General features: G+C 42.8%; 2 protein-coding genes across 3 annotated transcripts in view; one reads left to right on the forward strand and one right to left on the reverse strand.

Annotated features, from left to right (window-relative positions):
* The window catches only part of RIMKLB (ribosomal modification protein rimK like family member B), a 153228-nt gene that overhangs the window by 81366 nt on the left and 48508 nt on the right, over positions 1-23354 (reverse strand). The gene's annotated exons all lie outside the window — the stretch shown is intronic.
* On the forward strand, positions 10902-22288 carry MFAP5 (microfibril associated protein 5). Of its 2 annotated transcripts, XM_045873903.3 has the most exons (10): positions 10905-11110; positions 11611-11677; positions 12639-12674; positions 16139-16183; positions 16499-16531; positions 17138-17173; positions 19028-19057; positions 19756-19843; positions 20431-20504; positions 21863-22288. In XM_045873903.3, exons 2-10 carry the CDS (start codon positions 11620-11622, stop codon positions 21973-21975), a joined length of 513 nt encoding a protein of 170 aa, XP_045729859.2. In that variant the 5' UTR covers positions 10905-11110; positions 11611-11619; the 3' UTR covers positions 21976-22288. The 2 variants fall into 2 exon arrangements, with proteins under 2 accessions (XP_045729860.2, XP_045729859.2); XM_045873904.3 differs by lacking the exon at positions 17138-17173 and having other exon boundaries at positions 10902-11110.

The raw sequence follows: 23354 nt of genomic DNA on the forward strand, positions 1-23354 counted from the left end.
GCCAAAAAAAAAAAAAAAAAAATTCTAGGAATCTAGATACAGAACTCACAGCCTTCTCATGACCTCAGGGTCATGAGTTCAAGTACCCATGTTGGGCATAAAGCTTATTTAAAAAAATAGGCAGAGCATTTTTAGGGCAGTGAGCCAGTATATTCTAATGGTGGATACATGTCATGATACACTTGTCATAGCCCATAGAACTTAAAACAGCCAAAGTGAACCCTAAGGTAAACTCTGGGCTTTGGGTGATAATGATGGGTCTATGTAGAGTCAGTGATATGGTTTTAGAATATAGGTGAGGTTCGGTGGGGTGAGGTCCGGAGCTGATGACCAAGAAAGGATTCTTGAGACATCTTTATTACAAAATGGTGGTTTTATTAAAGCTTGGGGAAAGGACCCCTGGGCAGAAGAAGTTACTGCACCAGGACTGTAAGGGGGGGGGTACCGATTATATACTTGGGAGTTGGGGGAGGTAAGGAAAAAGGTGGTTCCACAAGAACTTTTATATGCTAAAGAGGACCTACAAGACAACGCTAAAGTGGACAAGTTAAGATTGTTTTCTCCTCTAACAAGGTATTTACATTAAAATAGCTGAGAGATCCTGGAAGAATGTCACACATAATCCCACCCAGGACTGTGTGTGTGTATGTGTGTTGGGGGGGTTTGCAGGGTGTCAGCTTATACTTTGTCTTCAGCGAGCCCTGTACACCCTTCATTAGTTGTAACAAATGCACCGCTCCGATAGTGGATGAGCATGTGAGTGTGGGGAGCAAAGGGTATATAGGAATTTTCTGTACTTTTCACTTAATTTTTGTTGTGAACATAATAATGCTCAAGTCTGTTAGAGAAAGAAAGAAAAGCAGTGGGCTTAAGATGAATCATGCTTCTCCAGGCATTTGAGAATTACTTGGGGTAGAATTAGCTGGGTTCATGGTGATCTTGCTCTTCAAACATGTCAGTCATTTAAGAGATTCTACCTTATCTGCACCCAATAACTAACCATTCCGCCATCCCTTTTTTTTAAGTAAGCTCTAGGCCCTACGGGACTTGAACCCACTACCCTAGAGATTAGGAGTCACACGCTCTACTGACTGAGATGGCCAAGCACCCTCACTGCTCTACCATCTGAAGCAGTCATTGCTACTGATAAAAATGGGTCAAATCACTTGTTTCTTCCCATGTGAAGGAATAAAGTTCAGGACCACTTCTCTTTCCCACTAAATTGATTCCTTGAATGCAGGAACTGTGACTGATTCATCTTTTTTTTTTTTTTTTAAGTAATTTCTACACCCAACGTGGGGCTCCAGCTCCTGACCCCAAGATCAAGAGTCACACACTCTACTGACTGAGCCAGCCAGGTGTCCCTGATTCTTTCTGTAATTACCAGTACTTAGTGAAGTGGCTGGCATTGAGAAACCAATCAGAATATAAATGAAGTACACGTCTGAGTCATTAGGAATCTTCCATCTCGGGGTGCCTGGGTGGCTCAGATGGTTAAGCGTCTGCCTTCGGCTCAGGTCATGATCTCAGGGTCCTGGGATCGAGTCCCGTATCTGGCCCCCTGCTCAGTGGGGAGCCTGCTTCTCCCTCTGCCTCTCTCTCTCTGTGTCTCTTATGAATAAATAAATAAAATCTTAAAAAAAAAAAAGAAATCTTCCATTTCATTAAGCATAGCTCTAGAGTCGTCCTACATGAATATCAACAGACAACTGGAAAAGTAAACGGGACACAAGAAAAACCAACTGCCTAGCTGGCCTAAAGAAGTTATTTGCTGCCCTCTTGTGATAAATTTTAGGAAATACAGCCTCTCCCCTTCACACTCGACACTTCCTTCTGATGCACAGAATATTGAGTCTCTAGGCTGGTTTTGGGCATACAACAGTAAACAATCTGTCCACATTGAGCCACTCATTGTCATGGAGACACTCTGGAAAACAGTCCATAGAGGTATTACCCAACCTGAGTTAAAAAGGTTAAGTAGCAATTAGCCAGCTGAACATAAAGATTGTGGGAAAGTAAGGATTATGGTTGGAGGTATGGCAAATAGAATGTAGCACGTACAATGGCTTAGATGCAAGAGAGTGCTTGCAGTTTTTCAGAATTGCAAGTAATTCAGTATAGGTGGTAAGCAAGGTGCAAATGTCCTAGATACTGTGGGTTGGTTGGAGCACTGGTGATGAGAGATAAAAATATTTTTTATTTATTTATTCGAGAGAGCAGAGGGAGACAGAGAGAGAGAGAGCACAAGCTGGGGGGGTGGTGGGTGGAGGGGCAGAGGCAGAGTGAGTATCAGAGTCCTGGCTGAGCAAGGAGCCCAACCCAGGGCTCAGTCCCAGGACCAGGAGATCAGGACCTGAGCCGAAGGCAGATGCTTAACAGACTGAGCCACCCAGGCGCCCTGAGTGATAAAAATATAAATAGCCATATGTATGCATACTAAGAATTCCATCCATACCCTAAGGATGAGGAACCTTTAAGGTCTTTAAGCCAAAAAGTGACTTAATCTGACCAGTGCTAGAAATAGGACTCTTGGGACTTTGTGTTAGGAACAAGGGTGGAGAAACACTGAAACTGGGAGCAATGTCTGGGCTGAACTCAAGTGGTGATGGAAATAATGGACAGAATGGAAGGATTTGAAAGATGAAGGAGTAAGATCTGTAGAATTTTGATGACCAAGGGTGTGTGGGGAGGACTCAGGGTTGAGGGAAAAGAGCAAGGGAGCCTGAGCATGACTGGCCATATTTCAATTTAGTAGCTGGGCAGATAATGGCAGCACAGTCCTAGAGTGGGATAGAGATGAGACTGTGCAGGGAAGAAGGTGACTCCACTTTAGACACTAACACATCATAATTTAGCTTACTTAACATTTATACCAACCTCCTTCTTGTGCACCTTCCTGCATTCCAGGGTGCACAACTAAAAACTACATACCCTAGACTCTCCTACAGCTGAAGTTGGGATGTTACTTAGGTTCCAGCAACCATGTGCCCTAGTAGAAGACTTGGAGTCAAAACCAAAGTAAGTGAGGCAGAGCCAGGGTGGTTCTAGACCCTGAGTGGTGACATCTCAGTTTAGAAGGTACCCTCGTGATGGCAGGAGCAGCAGTAGAGTCTCTTGGTGGTCCCGTCTGAAAGCTCAGCCAAAGTCTGCTCTTCAGCTTTCTCTCTTGCTCAGGTAAAGTCTGAATGACTCAGGGTGCCTGTCGGACGTCATCCAAATAGAGATATGCTGTTGGACATTCAGCTGTAGAGCTCAGAAGAGAGAGGTAGATGAGAGTGAGGTGTGGATCTGGGAGCATAAGTCTATAGATGGAAAATACAGACACGGGCATGAAATGTGACCACTGAGGGATAGAGTGTAATAACGAGAGAGGACCGGGGCAAGCACCTTGAAAACTACCAGCGTTTAAGCATGAACAGAAGAAAAAGAAATGTGAAAGAACACTGAATGAGGCAAAGAGGGACAAAGGGATGAGATGTCAGAGACGCCAAAGGAAGAGAATATTTCAACAAGGAGGACTGGTCAACAGTGCCTAATGCTGCAGAAAACAAGAAAATGAGAGTGAAGTTCCTCTATAATACTGAGCTTCAAAAGAGGGCCTTGCGGGACAGCTGGCTTGAGCACTGTGAAGAGAAGTGAATGAGGTTTCCAGGAAAGAGCAAAATACAAATGTCACCCGAAGGCACTTACCTAGGCTGTTGGAAAGATTCACTGTAACCTCAGAGGCACTGTGGTAGATGAAAGATGGCTACGCATTTTCTGCCACTCCTCCCATGAAGAGGGAGTCTACTGCTCCTCCTCCAAAACTGGAACTGATGCTGGAGACTTGTTTTGACCAACAGAATATGGGGGAGGGATGCTGGGTAACTGAGGCTGAGCCTCAACTGAGATCTGCTTCTTCCTTTGTTTCTTGGAATGCTCCATCTCCAACCATGGCTATGCTGTCGAAACCCAAATGAGTTAACACTACATGGAGAACTGTTGCCTGCAACTGCGTCACAGATTCCTGTGGGCAGCTAGTACGAGCTAGCTGTTAGAGTGAGGCCATTCCGGATCTTGCGGCCAACACCACGGAAAGCAGAATTCCTGCCTGACCGACACACCACATCAGGGAGAATAATAAATTGTTGTTTTCAATCACTAAGTTTTGGCATGGTTTGTTAAACAGCACTACTAAGGGACCTGGGGAGAAGATCTTCAAGTGGAAAGGTATCAACGGTTCATGATAATCAACTGGTATGCAGTGTTTGAATGCGTGGCATTGCACTCCCGCCCATCACCATCTTCCAGAAAGCTCTGAGAGCCCCCTTCACTCTTCTACCAGAAAATTTACAGGCTACCTGGCTGGCTCAGTCATAGAGCCTGCAGCTCTAGATCTCAGGGTTGTGAGTTCAAACCCCACATCGCGTGTGGAGCCTACTTATGAGGAGTTCCAACTTTAATGACCATCCAATCCATCATTGTTTCCAGAAATATATCAACGTTCAGTCACTAAAGTCTAATCTGCAAAGAAAAAATTTCCATAGCTTTCCTTAAGAAATGTAAGCAAACTAATGGCAAAATATTGTCCATTATTTCTGTGTTCCCTTTCTTGCTGTGTCTCTCTCTGTCAAATAAATAAAATCTTAAAATAATAATAATAATAATAATTTCTAAAAAAAAAAGTTTCAAAAACTGAGTCAGGTGTAAAGAAGTAGAGGATAGAATTCTAGAGAAGAAAGTAGTTTGAGCATATACAAGGAGTGTAGTAAGTGGAACAAAAAGCCAGTGTATTGAAGTGATCCGAAGGGAATTAGAGCAAAAGGAAAAAGGCCCAGAAATTGGGCAACAGTTATTTTAGAAACAAAGGAATCTTGGCAGGAAGGCTGTAAAGTCAGTGCATGTAATACATGTAGTTGATATCGACAATAAGTAGTGCTTCTGTCCCATCATTTTAGAGGGAGAAGCAGGCTCCCCGCTGAGGAAGGAGCCTGATGCAGGGCTCGATCCCAGGACACTGGGACCATGACCTGAGCCAAAGGCAGACACCTAACGACTGAGCCACCCAGGTGCCCCATAATCATACTTTTTAACACAGTGTCTAGCATATGGTCAATGTTCCATAAACATTCGTCATTACTATTAACTAGTAAGTATTAATAGCTAATGCATAATAATAGCTAATTTAGTCTTTCATATAATTATAGCAATATTATAAGACATTATTATATACTATATACAGTTAGAAATATATAAATGTTGGGGCGCCTGGGTGGCTCAGTTGGTTAAGCGACTGCCTTCGGCTCAGGTCATGATCCCAGGGTCCGGGGATCGAGCCCCGCATCGGGCTTCCTGCTCGGCCATCCCTCTCCCACTCCCCCTGCTTGTGTTCCCTCTCACGCTCTCTCTCTCTCTGTCAATTAAATAAATACATAAAATCTTTGGGAAAAAAAAGAAATATATAAATGTTATTTTATTTATATAATAAATGAAATAGTTATGTATTATAGGATAGCACATATTACTTATCTATTTAGCAGCTTAAAGCAGCAAAAATTTATTTTCCAAGTTTATATTGATTAAGAATGCAAGTACAGTTTAGCTGCATACCTCTGGCTCAGGGTCTCACAAGGCTATCGTCAAGATGTTGGCTGGAGCTGCAGTCTTCTCAAGGCCCAATTGAGGGAAGATCTACTTCCAAGTTCATTCACATGGCTTTTTGCAGTCCTGAGGTTGCTGACTGTTGGCTAGGACATGCCTTCTTTCACATGAGCATTACTGTAGAGTAGCTCAGAGCATGGCAGCTGGCTTTGTTCAGAGCAAACAGCAAGCAAGAGATCAAAAGAGAGCACTAATGCTAGAAGCCAGTCTTTGTAATCTCATCTGGGAAGATACACGCCATGCCTTTGCTGCATTCTATTTGTTAGTGGTCCCTAAATCCAGCCCACACTCGAGGGGGTAAAGAATAGGAAGTGGGGATACGGGAAGGGAGGGGGTCCTGCAGGCTGCCTAGCACATACAATCTATAAAAATATAAATATGTATCATATAAATCTACCAAACTTACTAGCTGTTGTTATTATATGCACTGAACTTTCCCATTTCTTCCCCTGTATCTGCAAAGTACAGACTTTCTGTTTTGTTTGTTTTCTGGAGATGGAGACTTCCTGCCCATTAATGAATATCTAGTATTTATCCTATTTTGTTTGTTTATAGCCAGTTTCATCAGTTATTTAAATTTTGTTGTTGTTGTGGGTTTCAGGAACCTTAACAGAATCCTGAACTGGGATGAAGCATTTTTCATCATTTTACGTGGTCATTTGCGTGGTCAGTAGAGTGTGGGTGTACTATGTAAGACCACGAATGCAATCAGATTTACCCAAACCAAAATGATGGGACAGAAGCACTACTTATTGTCGATATCAACTACATGTATTACATGCACTGACTTTACAGCCTTCCTGCCAAGATTCCTTTGTTTCTAAAATAACTGTTGCCCAATTTCTGGGCCTTTTTCCTTTTGCTCTAATTCCCTTCAGATCACTTCAATACACTGGCTTTTTGTTCCACTTACTACACTCCTTGTATATGCTCAAACTACTTTCTTCTCTAGAATTCTGTCCTCTACTTCTTTATACCTGACTCAGTTTTTGAAACTTTTTTTTTTTAGAAATTATTATTATTATTATTATTTTAAGATTTTATTTATTTGACAGAGACACAGCAAGAGAGGGAACACAAGCAGGGGGAGTGGGAGAGGGAGAAGCAGACTCCCCGCCGAGCAGGGAGCCCGATGCGGGGCTCGATCCCAGGACCCTGGGATCATGACCTGAGCCGAAGGCAGATGCTTAACGACTGAGCCACCCAGGCACCCCAGTTTTTGAAACTTTTTTTTTTTTTAAAGATTTTATTTATTCATTTGAGACACAGAGATACAGAGAGAGAGAGAGCATGAGCAGGGAGAGAGACAGAGGGAGAAGGAGAAGCAGGCTCCCTGCTGAGCCAGGAGCCCGATGCGGGGCTCGATCCCAGGACCCTGGGATCATGACCTGAGCCGAAGGCAGATGCTTAACCATCTGAGCCACCCAGGCGCTCCCAGTTTTTGAAACTTTTAAAAAAGATTTTATTTGAGAGACAGTGCGCGCACGAACAGGGGGAGGGGCAGAGGGAGAGGGAGAAGCAGACTCCTGGGGGAGCGGGGAGCCCAATGTGGGCTCGATGCAGGGCTTGATCCCAGGACCCTGGGATCTTGACCTGAGCCGAAGGCAGATAACTAACCGACTGAGCCACCCAGGCGCCCCAGTTTTTGAAAGTTTCTACGTGGAAACTGCAAGTTACAATTTTAAGTCATCATCTCAACTCAATTCGAATGACCAAATTTTGACTTTTTAGTGCTAATCATAATATTAGCCAGAGATGAGTAAGACCTTACCTCTGCAATCAAGGAACTTGGTCTAATAGGGAATAGAGACATGCAAATGAGTATAATAGAGTTGATGACATGATTATAAAAATAAAAAGGTAGCTCAGTAGAGAGAATGATAAGCTCTTTAGAAGCAGGGGGGCACCTGGCTGGCTCAATCAGTAGAGCATGTGGCTTGATCTCGGGGTGGTGAGTTCAAGCCCCACCGTTGGGTGCAGAGCATACTTTAAAACAAAACAAAAACGGGGGCACCTGGGTGACTCAGTTGGTTAAGCATCTGCCTTGGGCTCAGATTGTGATCCCAGGGTCCTGGGATCGAGTCCCACTTTGGGCTCCCCTGCTCAGTGGGGAGCCTGCTTCTCCCCCTCCCTCTGCGGCTCCCCCCACCAACGCCCCCGCTCATGCTCTCACTCTCTCTCTGAAATAAAATATTTAAAAAACAAAAAAAAAAAAAACAAAAAAAAAAAGAAAAAGAAAAAAAACTCTTAGAAGCAGAGGAGACCAGGAAAGGTTTGTGGGAAGAGACAGCATTTAACCTGGGTTTTTGTTTTTTTTTTTTAAGATTTTATTTATTTATTTGACAGAGACAGACACAGTGAGAGAGGGAACACAAGCAGTGGGAGTGAGAGAGGGAGAAGCAGGCTTCCCGCCGAGCAGGGAGCCCGATGCGGGGCTCGATCCCAGGACCCTGGGATCATGACCTGAGCTGAAGGCAGACGCTTAACGACTGAGCCACCCAGGCACCCCTCTAACGTGGGTTTTGATGTACCTATGAGCATTTATTTACTGGAATTGGGAAAAGATGTGTCAGAAAGGAAGGAACACAAAGTACAAACTACAGAGGCACGAAGGGAGATACAGCAAGTCTGGGCTACTAAGAAGTGGGAAGTTGTCTGATGACATATGTTTGCTAGCTTCTAACTCCTACACTGAGTCCATCTTTTAACTTTGGCTGTTACTAGTTTATTGCTTCATTCCTCTACACACACAGCTCTCTGCCTTTTCTCCTTCCCCACCTCGTATAATCCTCCTGCCTTCTTGCTTTCCTTTTATGGGAATTTTTTTTTCGCGTTTAGACCCTGGATTTAATTTAGTTAGATTGGACTGGAGTAATAACATTTCTGTACATTTGCCCAGAGGCCTTCAGCTAATGGGTGTATTCTTTACAGGCCAATAAACAGACGAATAGGACCTGCGAGCCAGTGCTGTCTTGCATGTCTGCCTCCCTTCTGTTTCCTTGCACTTTATACCCATCTTCCATTGACTGGAGACCTTTTGGAAAACTAAAAATTTTCCTAGGTAACTCAAACATTTCCTTGCATGCACTAAGCGGCTTCTGCACCTGCCAGTTGGTTTCATGGAGGATCTTCCTGTTGCCGGAGAACCTGCTCTCTACCTACCCACAGGAGATCAGCCTGTGTTGGATGCAGGCACGCACCGCTGCCCTGAGAGTACCTTCCCCAGTGTCAGTGAGAACCTCAGAAAATTATAGTCTCAGGGCTCTGGATGGCTGTTGCTCATTTCTGACCACTGGTGCTGATCATGACGCCATGTACTTCAATGATAAATGTCGGAATAGAAAGGCTGACCAAATCACCTTGAGAAAAGGAAATCTGAGGTTCTCCAAACCTGAGGTTCCAAGCCTGGGCTCTGAAAACAAGTGGGGAACAATGCTAGAATAAAGGGGGCACCATAGCCACAAGGAAGAAAAAAATTCAGACTACTTTAAAACCAACTGCATTCTTGAATGCCTATAAGCCCAGCATGAACGGATGACGGTTTCTGCTCTCACCAGTGCTTGCTGGATTTCCTCTCCTTTCCTTCTAAGCTGCTGCTGCCTGCCTGCCTGCCTTCTCCCTCTGCCTTACTCTGAACATTCTGTTCCATTTTCACTGCCCAGCTTCAGACTCCCTCCTAGGACCCCAGGAGAGCACCCCCTCCTACTGCCTGGGGAGACTTTCCTATGCTATGGTCTTGAGCTGGGCCAGCACGTTGAGGTCATTGCTCTCCCTGCCAAATGATTGGCCTGAGTTCAGTTTGTCCATCTGCCTGAGCTTCATGGAAAACATGATTGTTGTTCTAAGCTCTCTATTCTATGTTCTGCCTTAGCTCTGCTTTGCATCTGGCTTTTGTTTCTTTCCCCACCCCCACCTCCCTGTCTTTCCTTTCCCTGACTCTCACAGACTAGAATCACATCTGTTTTCCACCTCTGCACTCTCGCTGCAGAGCAGATGGGCGAAGAGCAAGTTCTCGGCCAGGCAGATGAGAAAGAGCTGGGTTTGGTACTCAGCTTTGTTCTAGAGACTGACCAGAATCCATGGATCTTAGAGATGGAACATGTATTGATCACTCCTTGGGCAGAGCCAAAGGTGCTGTTTCCTTATTTCTGATTATGTCCATTGCTCTCCCTTCCTCCCAGCTAACTAGCTTCCTTCCTTCCTCTCTTTCCCTCCTTCCCTTCTTTTTCTTACTCTTTTTCCTTTTCTAGTCTGTACTCTATTAAACATGATCTGCTCTGTCTACCTGTATTCTCCTCTAATTTAGCTCCTCAGGGAGATATACAATGTAGACTCAAGGAGCTAACAGAGAACGTGAAACTTACACACCAGTAAATGCACATCAGGTCAATGATTCCTCAGATTTGCGTTTCTGTAATTTAAATTTATTCCCTTCAAAGTGGAAATATTAAAAAAAAAAAAAAGTGGAAATATTTTTACCAGTCTAACCACTAGGTTTCAGTGAGTAAGAGCAAATACAAAGACTTTAAAACTTCTGGATCAGAGAAAGTGTTATCTACATATTACATGATGTGGGGGAAAGTACTGTTGGAAAATAACGCAAGCAAGGTGAGCTTGGCTCCCCATTTTCTTTAGACTTCTAATGGCATTTTGTCCTGAACATTCCAGAAACCAAGATTCTGAGCATAAACCTAAGCAAAGCCAAAAGACAGAAGAAGGCTGACATGTCTTCTCACAGAGCTCCTCCACATTTCAAAAGGATTCAGAGGGTACTATATTTTTCAACTTTTTCTAACAGCCAAGCCTCCTCTTGAACAAAATTCATGTGGTGTCTGTGTGTCTCTGAATATGGAATAAATAGGATTGGGATGAGGAGGACCACATTCTTAAAGAAATCCTCAAGAAAGAGGAAAAAAGAGAGACAAATACAGGGATATAAAGGAATTTGTTGGTGTTGAAGAGACAAATGTCGAAAAAGTGAGAGAAGATGGAAGAATGATTCAAACTTGGAAGATGGCCACAGAAGGGGCAGACTGTCCAAAGATGAGATGGAGCTATTTAGGTAAGAAGGAACCCAAGGCAGAGGTGGGCTGGGGGCTGGGGCCATGTTCCAAGAGGGAAAAGAAGCTCATGGAAGAAAGGCGTTTGTGAGCGGGAGCCAGGCCTCCCAGGGAATAGCAGTACCACTCACTGGTGTGGTCATAACCTTTGGAATGAGGGTGTGAGTGACTGTAAATCCCCAGCCCCTTCTCATTCCCGCCTCATCACACTCCTCTAGCCTTGCTTTCTCTCTCGCTCTCTCTCGCTCTCCCTCATCTCGTTGTTTCAGAGTACAGCCAAATTTGAAGTCCTTCCCAGGGAGTGGCCCTGTTCATCCTATTCTCCAGCCAAAGTAGAAACAGCGTGAGAAGGAGAGAGGCACATTCAGCAGCCAAAGGACTCGGTGGAAAGAGCAGAGGAAAAATACACAGTGAGTTCTCTGATTGTACAAAACCCTAGACAGACAGAGTGTGTGTGTGTGAGTGTGTGTTGAAACTGAAAGCCAGAGGGGGGCAATGGGGAATGTCACTGACTTGGAATTGAGCGAATATCCCATTTATCCATGAAATTAGACAGACAAGATACCACCAAGATAAGCAGAGGAAATTAAAAGGCCAGATACCAAAAAGGAAGATCAGACACTGGGGGTGAAAGTGGCCACAGAATAGGGGCAAACACGCACCATTTAGACTATATAGTTTCCTCTGACTTGGCAGAAAAAAGGAATGCGAATGAGAATAACGGTGAGGGATCAAAAAGAAGTGAATCTGAAGGAGAAACAAATGATGGGTGAAAAGAGAAAAGGGCTGGTGTCACACGGGGACCAGGAAAAGCCCTGGACAGACGAAGAGACAGGGGCCCTAGAGGTATGCGTGCTTGGACTTCAATGCTGATGTGTCCCGAGCATTACAGCCTCCACTCTCCCAACAGCCGTTAGATATGCTGCTCTTGGGACCCAGGGTGCTGCTGTTCCTGACCGCACTCATCCTCCCCTCCGGTGAGTCCCGACCTTTCATCTTTCCTCCCTACGGTGCCTGCTCCTGGGTGCGCATGGCCGTGGACGTTACTGGAGGGCGGGATGCGGAAGGGGACCAGGAGCAGAGGTGCTTGCTACGGAGTTCTAGAGTCGCTATTAAAGGACAGATTTGTGTCTGAAAAGCAAGGGCTGGGATGAGACCATCAGACTCGGGAAGTAACTGGAGAGTTATGAATATAAGATCCACACAAATAAATGCCTATTAACCCCAAACGAGGGTCACACACACAAAAATGTACGAGCAAACAGAAGACAGAGAAGCTGATACACAAATGCCTTCTCAACCATATGGAGACAGCTAGTAAGAAACTGGACCAAATGCAATGCATGACGGGGAACAGTGGGACTATATACACTCACACCTACCCCACACTAGCTCCAGCATACACACAAATGTATTCACAGGCACACAAACCTGTGCCAAGCTATATGCTCAAGAAAAGCCATCACAGACGTCACAGAACAGAGCTGAAAGCCTCGCCACAGAAAGTGAATCTCGGGACTTTGAAGAAATCCTGCTCTATTTTCTCATTCTGCCAGATACACACTGTGAGAAAATCGTGTTGTGCCTTGTTCGGAGTGTAGCTAGTACGATGGCTGTGGGGCTGGGATGGGACACATTAGAAGGCTGCTGGGCCCTACAGCTGAACAGGACCCCACTCCTTCTGCTAGGGGATGAGGGGGAAGGGCATCCCGAGTCGGGGCTTGCCAAAGCAGGGCTTTATTCTCAGGAACTTATTTTTCCTGAGTGTCTCCATGTCAGCACTAATGGTCTGAGTAATTTTGTATTGGACTGTATAGAAAGAAAACGCAGAAAAATAAAGTACAACCATTTTCCCATCATTTTCTGGTTCATCTTATAAGAGCTTTATGGGGTGTACAGCTGGAGTCATTGATCCCTCTTCTCTGTCCTTTGGTACAGACTGGACACCACTAGGAGTCGGTGGTCAACGAGGAGGTAGGTAAACCTTTGGAGCTGGGCTCTTCTGTGGTTTTTTTAAAAATATACATTTAAGTAATCTCTACCCCCAGTGTGGGGCTCCAACTCAAGACCCCATGATTCAAGAGTCATATGCTCTTCCAACTGAGACAGCCAGGCACCCTATCTGCTGGGGTTATCAAGATAATGTAGATGGGGGGCGCCTGGGTGGCTCAGTTGGTTAAGCGACTGCCTTCGGCTCAGGTCATGATCCTGGAGTCCCTGGATCGAGTCCCACATCGGGCTCCCTGCTCGGCGGGGAGTCTGCTTCTCCCTCTGACCCTCCCCCCTCTCATGCTCTTTCTCTCTCTCATTCTCTCTCTCAAATAAAAAAAAAAAAAGATAATGTAGATGGTCAGAGTTAAAGAATATTGATGAATGGTCAGAGTTAAAGAATACTGATGAATGGTCAGAGTTAAAGAACCTGTAATATAACAGAGAGACACATTGCCAAAGTGTGGAAAATAGGATCTAACTCACCAGTTTCCACAATCCTATTATCCTGTTCACAAAATCTTCTTACTTTTTAACAACTGAAATACCTTGTCCCAACCCTCCTCTATGGCCCATCTCTTATTTCCACTCTCCTATATACGGCTCTTATCTCACTCAGAAAATGCCACTAATCCTAACAGGGCTTTTTCCTATCCATGTAACAATGGAGAAGCTAACATGCAGACAGAATAAAAAGTCAGCTCAGTACTGCAGCGAAATTCTGGCACTAAATGGACAGAACCCAAAAGTTTTGGCTTCCAAGCAGCCACTTCCTCCAGTTCAATGATGGAAACTCCAATCAAACATCTCCACTCTGCCTCCAGACATTCAACCTTATGACAATTCATCTCTTACTTTTCCCAACCCTTGAGAGCACATTAATGGACCATAAAATCAAATTAGCAGATCACAATGGTTAATTTTTAATGAATTAGTACAGACTAAAATAAAAATGGAGTACACTGCAAGAGTAAAGCATTATCTTTTTAAACTTGTTTCAATTTTCTATGTGTGCATTGGGGCACAATGTAATTTCTTGCTGTGCATCCTGGTACAGAAGATAAAAATATAGAAACACAATTTTTTTTTTTAATCTGCTGTGGCTAAAGTGGTCTGAATCCCGAACTTTCTGAATCTACATCAGAGTTCAGCATTAGCAAAAAAAATTTTGCATTCGTTTCTCTAGGCTGGTTAAGGTCTAGTCCTTGTCTACAAGTTTGGGATGGTTTCCTAGCAGAAATGTGATATTAAAATGACTACTTAAGGGGCACCTGGGTGGCTCAGTCGGTTAAGCGTCTGCCTTTGGCTCAGGTCATGATCTCGGGGTCCTGGGATAGAGCCCCGCATGGGGCTCTCTGCTCAGCAGGGGAGCCTGCTTCTCCCTCTGCCCCCCACCCCCGCTTGTGCGCATACTCTGGGGTGCCCTCTCTCTAATAAATAAAATCTTAAAAAGAAATTGCCTACTTAAGATTTCTTTTCAGGGAAGATGAATCCTAGATAAGCATTTATACAGTGGTAGCTCATGGAAAAGGTGGATAATCCGAGGAATATACTGAAAACCAGTACTCTATCCAGAAATTCTGAGGTGACAGCAAGGACTCACTCTCAACCCCTCTGCTCTGCCCCTGGATCACTTGCATTTCTGTACTGGAATGCAGCTAGGGAGGAAGGGAACTGGAGGCACTGGGCTACACCCTGGAGAGGTTCCACGCCCCTCTTAACGGTTTTTGGAATGACTTGGGCTAGTGGTTTTTCCAACGTCCTGGGGGATGGGAACAGACTTGGATTTCTTTTACCAAAATTTCTTCTGAAATGCGAAAGCTAAATCTGATAACTTTCTACCTGGAATTTTTTTTTTTTAAAGAGGCTGATGTAAGCAGTTAGCAGGGGAGATTGCTTCAGAATATATTATTTGCGTTTTGCCTCTGCCACAATGATCCATAGCTCTGGCATGCTGTATAAAAATGCTATTTTCTCCAGACTAAACATGGCATTTAGATGCTGAAGTTTAAGGGAAAAGTTCAAAGCAAACTGAATTTGCTGACCCCTGGTGGGCGAACCAGATTATGACGATAAGTCATCTACAACAAAGGATAATTATAGATAGGATATTTATTAAATATTTAGATGTGAACACTGCATTGTTATTTTGCTTTTTATTTATTTTATTTATTTTATTTTTTTATTTTTTTATTTTTTAAAGATTTTATTTATTTATTTGACAGAGAGAAACACAGCGAGAGAGGGAACACAAGCAGGGGGAGTGGGAGAGGGAGAAGCAGGCTTCCCGCTGAGCAGAGAGCCTGATGTGGGGCTCGATCCCAGGACCCTGGGATCATGACCTGAGCCGAAGGCAGACGCTTAACGACTGAGCCACCCAGGCGCCCCTATTTTGCTTTTTAAAGCTGAGACAATTTGTTTCAGGTAGTGCTGTTATTTATAGTTTCAGATACAGTTTTCTTAGTGTATCTTAATAGATTCCACCTTAAGCCCTGGACCATTTATTTTTATTTCTCCTCTTGCCTTTACTTTCCAATGATCAACTGCAAGTATTCTCTACAAACATCCCCTCCCCTCTTCTCACCTCACTTCTGAGCATCAGAAAATCATCAACATCACCTTTGGTGAACATACTTTCATGTAAGCATATCAGCAAACTGATATCCAATTACTTCAAACCTGTCATTATCGAAATCAGTGTCTTTGGTAAAGACAGTTTTCACTTAAAATAAGTATTGCAAGGAAGTCATCAATCCATTGTACTGCCAACAAGCTGTATGACCTTGGGTAAATTATTTACTTGTCCGGTGCTCAATTGTATCATCTGTAAAAAACAGATTTTTTAAATAGTGCCTGGCATATAGTAAACCCAAATTAGCTATTATCGTATTATCTGGTAGGACAATGAAATATGTTATTCTTCTATTCCTAAACTTAAAAGTCTAACTGAAGAAGGGGATGCCTGTGGAGGATTATCTGATGGGCATATACGTAAAGGAGACAAAGGGAAAAGGATATTCTAGGCTAGGACAGTATGGGTATATTCATGGAAGTGGGAAACTGTGACATTGGGTTGTGGGGGAAAGGACTCAGGTTGGGAAGCAAACAATGAAAACCAATTGTGGGATACTTGCTACGTGTTGGCAACTGTGATAGACAGGTTTCACTCACTGGGAGTACAAGAATGGGAGGGGGACAGAGAATGCTCAAAAAATATGTTTCCTGGGGTGCCTGGGCAGCTCAGTTGGTTAAGCGTCTGCCTTCAGCTCAGGTCATGATCCAGGGATCCTGGGATCGAGCCCCAGATAAAAAGGTCCCTGCTCGGCGAGGAGTCTGCTTCTCCATCTCCCTCGGCCCCTCCCCCTGCTCTTGTTTTCTCTCTCATAAATGAATAAATAAAATTTTTAAAAAATTATTAAAAATGTTTTCTGCTTTTTTTTTTTATTCAGATGATGTGACTCCAGCGACTCCAGAACCATTCACAGAAGATCCTAGTAAGCTATCCTTTTTATTTCTTCGTTTTCAAACTGGGAATAGGATTGAGATGTCTGTACAAAGATAAATGAGGAGTAGAGAGACGTTAGTGGGCACTCTGAGCTCATGCAGACCCTAGCGTCTCGGATACCACTGATGCTGTGAACATGTTTTCTCTCCCACTTCCTTCCTGAAAGTCCCTTACAGGGGCCCAAGAGGCCATATCCTTTCACTTCAATCTTTCTTGCCTCCTTTTAGATCATCCCTTTATCCTGCTTCCCTTTCCCACTTTTCCTGCCTGTGTTTTTTTTATTCTTTGTGTTGTATCTTTGCAGATCTGGTGAACGAGCCCTCTACAGATGAAACAGGTAAGTTTTACTACCGCTTTTAAAATGGCATGATTGTTAATATCCATAATTATTTTTCCCAGCTTTTGAATTAATCCTGTATTTTTATCTAAGAAAGGGATAGAGGAATTGGGGGTATTTTGTCCAGTGACAGTGGGATAAAAAGAGAGTCCCCATTCCTCTAAAAAGATGAAACAAAGTGGATGAATAGCTAAAATAAGGCATGTATAATAAAGTATAATGTCAGTAGGCCAAATATTCTTCAAAAGGAAATTTCACAATTACTTAACAATTAACTCTATTCCCTTGGATATAATACACAAATCCAGCCATAGCCTTGACTTTGCCCCATACCGCCAAGCTCCCTTTTTTTCAGTCTTTATTTTTTATAATGGGGGAGGGGCAGAGAGAGAATCGGAAGCAGGCTCCAGGCCCAGTGCAGAGCCTGACCCGGGGTTTGATCTCAAGACCCTGAGATCATGACCTGAGCCAAAACCAAGAGTCAGATGCTTAACCACTTAACCGACTGAGCCGCCCAGGCGCCCCTTCATTCTTCCTTTTTCTCCTGTGCCTTCCCCCTTGCCAGTTCAAAGCCCTCCTCATACCTGCTGTTTTGTGCCTTTTCAGTTCTGGCTGATATCGAGCCTTCCACAGATGACCTGGGTGAGTTCAGATCTGCGATCCCAGGGCCACTGGGGCCACTTTGGGCTTTCCCCAGAGCCCATTACGGAAGGCAGTACAGCTGGTGAAGGATCCGACACAGAGAGGACTACAGTTTATGTAGCACATTCTTCCAACAGTTCAATTTAAATTAATGACATTTTTGTCCCCTAACAAGCAGGGGCTGTGCTGGGTGTTTGACGTACAAAATACCAACGTGTCATCTTTTCCTCAAAGTTTCCAAGCCTGGGTGGGTAAAGGCAAGACAAATATATAAACAGATCAATGTTTGGGAAGCTGAAGGGAAACTTCCTAGAAGTAATGGTTGAACCGATTCTCGAAAAAAGAATTGGAGCCAGTCAGGCAGTCAAAGAGGGAGCAGTATGTTCAAAGATTTGAACACAAAATAGAACTTGGCACATTGAGGAAAAAAATTTTTTTTTAATGAATAGGGCAAAATCTACAAGAAACGAGTGGTAGGATGTGAGAAAATGAGACAGAAATTAGATTTTGAAGAAATAGTTACTGAAAACCTACTACTGAGTACCAGGAATATAAAGATGAACAAAACTGACTTCCTTTTACTTGATATTTTTTGTCTAATCCACAAGATAAACAAATGGGTAACTTTATTCAGTTTTACAAAATGCCGTAATCAGGGTAAGTAACAGACACTAAAAAGAGTCCTGGAGTATTCAGTGCTGGGGCTTAAGAAAGGCTTCTGTGGAGGGCACACTAAGTTGCTTCTTGAACGACAAGTAGAAGTGAATCGAGTAACGAGGAAGAAGAGCTTTTGGGTAAAGAAAACACTATGCGAGAAGGCTTAGGACGGAAATAAAAACCCATCAGAATAGCTTAGACAAAGAAAGGTTCCCATCAGATTTGTGAATTGGAAATCCAGCCAGGATGCTATTGCCCTAGTCCCAATAAAAGATGATGGCCTGAACTCACTGAGGTGGAGGTAGGGAGAATTAAGTGTGAGCCGTGAAAGAGGACTGTTGAGATGAGGTCCAGTGTCCTGTTGTGTAGATGGTGGGACCATTCACTGAAGAACAGTTTGAATCAGTGAAGGGAAAGATAGGACAGTTTAAGATGTTAGATTTGAAGGATCTTGGAAAAATCCACAAACTCTTCCATAAAATGTCAGGTGGCTTTTCTAGAAGTCTGGAGCTTAGAAGAGATCTGGGCTGGAAGGAGAAGTCTGAGAATTCTCAGGATTTAAACCTGCAATTGAAACCAGGGGACAGATGAGATCACCTAGCATACTTCCCATAGTATTCTATCTATCGACAACTCTTCCAATGGCATTTTGACACATAACTCCCGTGGTTAGTGTCTTCCCAAGATTCATCTTACTCCTTGACTTATTCATTCTACAAGTTAGGCCCATATTTAACTTGACCTTAGATTAAGTTTGGCTATGGCTGTGACCTTTGCTATTCTTTGCTGAGTAACTTTTATCCAAGAACTCATGATGACATATTTGATTTACAAAGAAATTTTCTTTTATGAGTAAGAGCTTCTACAATCTTTTCTCCCTTAGCTGTAGGATGAATCTCTTCTGGGCATATGGCTCCTTGCCTTGTGTCCCTACTAAATTTGCTTCTTGTCAACAAAACAAAGACACAATGAAAATCAATTTTTCAATTTTAGAAGAGGAGAAAGGCAAAATCAGAATTCTTATCCTAAATTCCAAACCTCTCCAATTTTGTGGAACAGCCCATTGTGGGTTTTCTGTTAGAAGTTGCTAAAGCTTAGCAACTCATTTGTTTTTTATTTATAAGTGAGGCGACATGACAGTTGTAGAGGTGTGACTACTGGAACTGGTAATAACTGAATAAAATTTCTGCCTTCCAGCTTCTCCTACTGATAAAAATACCACAACAGGTATGATTGCATGTCTTCTTCCTCAGCCTTCTTCTTGGGGATTCACACCTCCTTATTTTTGGAGGATACTTGGTATACCTTCTAGTTTGCTTCCAGTTCTTTCTCAAAGAATATTTTTAGTGCTCTTCATTCCTACTCTTTTTTTATGAGCTCCTATCTTCAATCTCATGGGGAAAAGATGGGACCACTGTTGGATGATCCTGAAAGAATCCTCTTCCTAAACTAGATTCGGACTTTCTGTGGTGGTTAGTGAGTTGGGAAGTAACTGCAAGGACCCAATATTACTTGAGTTGTCATGGCCAAAGTTGCTCTCTCTATTGTACTGATTCTGATGTGCATCTAGGACTGGAAACTGCTAAAATAGAAACTATTACCCACCTAAGAATTCTGATTCTTTAGAATGGGGTTAAAAGCACCTCAATTTTATATTTCATACGGCCACCTGGAGAACCCTAGAAAGACTTTCCTAGAAGAACCCTCAAAGATTATTTTATCAACTTCTGCTTCCAGGTAGGAAAGCACCTAAATTTTATTTCAGCCAATTTCCTACCGTTCTCTTTTGGTAAACAGGGAGGGCATTCCCCAAACTGCAATGATTCTGTGTAGAGACTACTTTGTATTTTTTCCCCATTTTATCTACCTTCTTCCATCTCTTGAATCCTTTGTTTATCCCTGTTTTCTGTGTTTGACTTCTTCAGATTGCCGGGATGAAAAATTCGCTTGCACGAGACTCTACTCTGTGCATCGACCAGTCAAGCAATGCATTCATCAGTTATGTTTCACAAGGTAAGGGATCCCAGGATATGCAGAAAGCATCATCCATGGTCGTATTTTCATGTCAGTAACTGTTTAATGAGCACCCATCATGGGATTTCAGTTTTTGGTGGCACAGAAGTTCTTAACATGATCCTCCTAGCTATTCCTGCTGGTGCCAGATAGAACCTGGAGTCTGAATTGAGGTATATGGAGAACAGACTGACCAATAAGACTAGATGCCAGAAGGCAAGTGAGATCAGGGCTGGGGAAGGGACAGTCATGAGAGAAATACTGGCACAGTGAACCTATTACCTCATAGAAAAAGGCTGAAGCATAAGATCCAACTCTAAAGGTAGAAAATAGTGGGGAGGAGTATTAAACTTGACTCTAGGTGGAGTGTGTAAAGTATCACTAAGAATAATACCATTCCATTCCCTGCACTCCTCTGGGAGGGAAAAAAGTGATCCAAAATAATTAAGGAAATCCAGAGAGGAGGAGAACAGATAGGGAGAGTGGGGAATACAGGAGTTGAGCAGGCACCCTTGGCCTAGTCTAGTTCTCCCCCACAATGCTTTGTTCTATCTCCTTCCTTAACCATGTTACTGGGACTATGGCAGTTTACGACGTATGTACATCATCAACAATGAGATCTGCTCTCGTCTTGTCTGTAAAGAACACGAAGTTATGAAAGGTAAGATGATGTCTGGGTTTTAGTGGGGAGGGGCAGTTATGAGAGAGGTGAGTAGAAACATGGTCCTAATGGATCCAAGGTCTGGCTTCTGAGGACGGCTTTAGGCCACCTCCTTAAACCTCATCAATCCCTGCTCCACCCAGTTATGCTAAATAAGCAATCTAAGTAAAGAAGTATGCTTAATATATAAGAAAAGTATGCTTGGGTCTCTTTCCAGCTAGGTTGTAACCCCCAACCTCTCCTATACATAGAGCTTTCTGGCTCAGTCTGGGGAGCAAGCAACTCTTGATCTTGGGTTCATGAGTTTGAGCCACTCATTGGTTATAGAGATTACTGAAAAAAAATGAAAACTTAAAAAAAGGCCAAGTCAGCCATTACAAACAATAGACTAATAGTTGGAAGCCATGTTCATAAAGGAAAAACTTTGTAAAAAAAAAAAAAAAATCCACTAATTTGGAGACACTGATGTCTATATAGAGCCTATAAGTAAATAAAAAAAAACAAACTGGATATTTAGAAGTTGGCAACATTTAAACAGTCTACCAATGCCAGGAACCATTTAAATTACTTATTGTGAAAATTTAGAAGTAAACAAGGGTAGAAAACCTTTATAAAAACGATTACAAGGGTCCAAAGTGTGTGGTTATAAACCGTGCATTGTGGGAACAAAGATACTTCTCACCTCCCCTATGGCCAGCCCCAAACGATAAGTGTGGTTGGTGAAGGAACCACAGACACAGCCCCTTCTGACTCAGCAGCCCATCTTGCACTGAGCTCCTGAGTAAGAGCTGTAGTTAACTTCGCAGAAGGAAACTTGCTACTTGCCCCCATTGGCGTTGTGCAAGCCACCTGCAAGGGAAGCACCTTGAGACTGAGGATGAGTATTTGGGACTCTAGGCACTTTCAAATGTCTCAGGGGACTTACTAAAATTAGCTATTTGCACACAGTAAACACTTAAATATATTGTGAATGATTGAATCTCTTTTTTTTTTTTTTTGCTATTAATAAATCCATGATTATAAGAATTGGGAGCTAGGTATACAGAGGAACCTAAAATTTACTGGCCACCTGTGCTAGGTACTTTGCATACATTATTTCATTTTAATACTCACAACTACACTGTTGAGGCAGGTATTTCATGCTTATTATACTGGAAGGGACAGTGAGGTTCAGCAAAGTTAAGAAACTTTCTAGTAAGTAAGAAATAACCAGTGAGCTGCACATCTGGGGTTCTAGCCCAGATCTATTTCTCTTCAGTCTTTCACTACAGCACCCTAGGGTCTTCTCTTTCTCTTTAAACAGGATTCTTTGTTATTTTTTTGCAGTCCCACCCCATTATGCTCTGCTTCTCTTCTAGATGAACTTTGCCGTCAGATGGCTGGTTTACCCCCAAGGCGACTCCGTCGCTCCAACTACTTCCGACTTCCTCCATGTGAAAATGTGAATTTGCAGAGACCCAGTGGTCTGTGATCATCAAGGAAGAGGAAAGAAGAATGCGTGGGTGGGTGGAAGAGAATGCTCTAACAAGAGGGAACTCCTTCTTGTCCAACCAATGTCCACTAACCCACAGACAGTAGTATTTCTTAAAACAATCCCTTTGCAGTGTCTAGCTTTTGCTTCCACTCCCTGATTTTCCATCCAGACTGATAACATAAAGTCTATATTATTGCATGGTTTTGCTGCTTCTCAATATCATAGACATAGATTAATGATAACCATGTGGCTTATATATAAGCACTCTACATACAATTTCAAAGGAAAATAAACCTTGGGTTAATATTTACCACCGAATCTGTCTGAAATAAATCTTAGGGTGGAAGAAGTTGTTGCTGTCCATTTTGGCTAGCCATTTTTTTGATTTTCAAGAGTTTCCTAGATTAACGCCTCATTCATTTACATAGCACTCTTTACTCTTATTTTAACTATTTTCTGGATTTGCCTGCTCAGATCTTCTTTGAGAAGAGTCATGGTAATTTTTGTAGTCCTAGACAATTCTCCAGAACCAAGAGTTACACAGTCGTACTGGCAATATATAAAGACCCAAGATGAGGTCTGTTAAGTTTAGAGGCTGAGGATAGAGAGAGAGGAGTAGGCTATGTATGGAACTGGGACTCATTGGTTCCCTATTCACTTTTTCATGCAGTTGTCCAATTGGCAAGTAGGGGTACAAAGTCCCATTTACCTATTTTTGGTCATATGGGGGTTGCCCACCCTCGCAAATTAGATAATTTCATGTGAAATAATTTCTGACTTTGGTCAGAGTTTCCTTGATTTGTGCTACTTCTTTCATTCTCATCACTAAACAAAATCTGTAGAGATTACCGTGCAAATGGACTCTGGAATAGCCTGATTTGGGGCTTAAGAAGGGCATTCAGACCTAAATTTTAATAAGCAGACCAAGTTTACCTATGGGTTTATAAGAAAGAGTAAAACACAATATTCAGACAACCTACATTCTTATCCTGGCTCTAGCAGTAACTAGGTAAACCAGTAAGCCAGGTCTAATTTCCCATCTCTAACACGACAAGGTTAAATTTATGTTGGTTCTAAGGTATCTTTTCATTCTGTGATTCTTAAGATTTAAATGCATTATTTGAATTTCTTGAAGCCTAGATGCACTCTTAATTTATAACCACCATGTGTACTTCAAAACAGGAGAAATATATTAAGACAGCAGTCCACAACATAAAGGAAAAAAATCCCATTATAAGTTACCAATTACATACTATAGATCCTTCTATCTGAATAACTTAGTAACTTTCCAAAAAAGCCCACAAAAGTCAACTAAGATAAGAAATAGGAGACTTTGAGGCAAGTTACACACTCAGAATTCCTCTCTGCTTGGTAGG

The sequence above is a fragment of the Mirounga angustirostris genome, unplaced genomic scaffold, assembly GCF_029215605.1.
Source record: "Mirounga angustirostris isolate CCGP_5_RB_7025 unplaced genomic scaffold, mMirAng1.0.hap1 SCAF_5, whole genome shotgun sequence".
NCBI classification, from domain to species: domain Eukaryota; kingdom Metazoa; phylum Chordata; class Mammalia; order Carnivora; family Phocidae; genus Mirounga; species Mirounga angustirostris.

Bases quoted from the DNA above. Each gene is read 5' to 3' on its own strand.
- MFAP5 (XM_045873903.3), top strand. From the start codon at position 11,620: ATGCTGCTCTTGGGACCCAGGGTGCTGCTGTTCCTGACCGCACTCATC. The intron at 17,174-19,027 runs GTGAGTTCAGAT...TCTGCCTTCCAG, and splicing joins GCCTTCCACAGATGACCTGG to CTTCTCCTACTGATAAAAAT. The intron at 20,505-21,862 runs GTAAGATGATGT...CTTCTCTTCTAG, and splicing joins AGAACACGAAGTTATGAAAG to ATGAACTTTGCCGTCAGATG.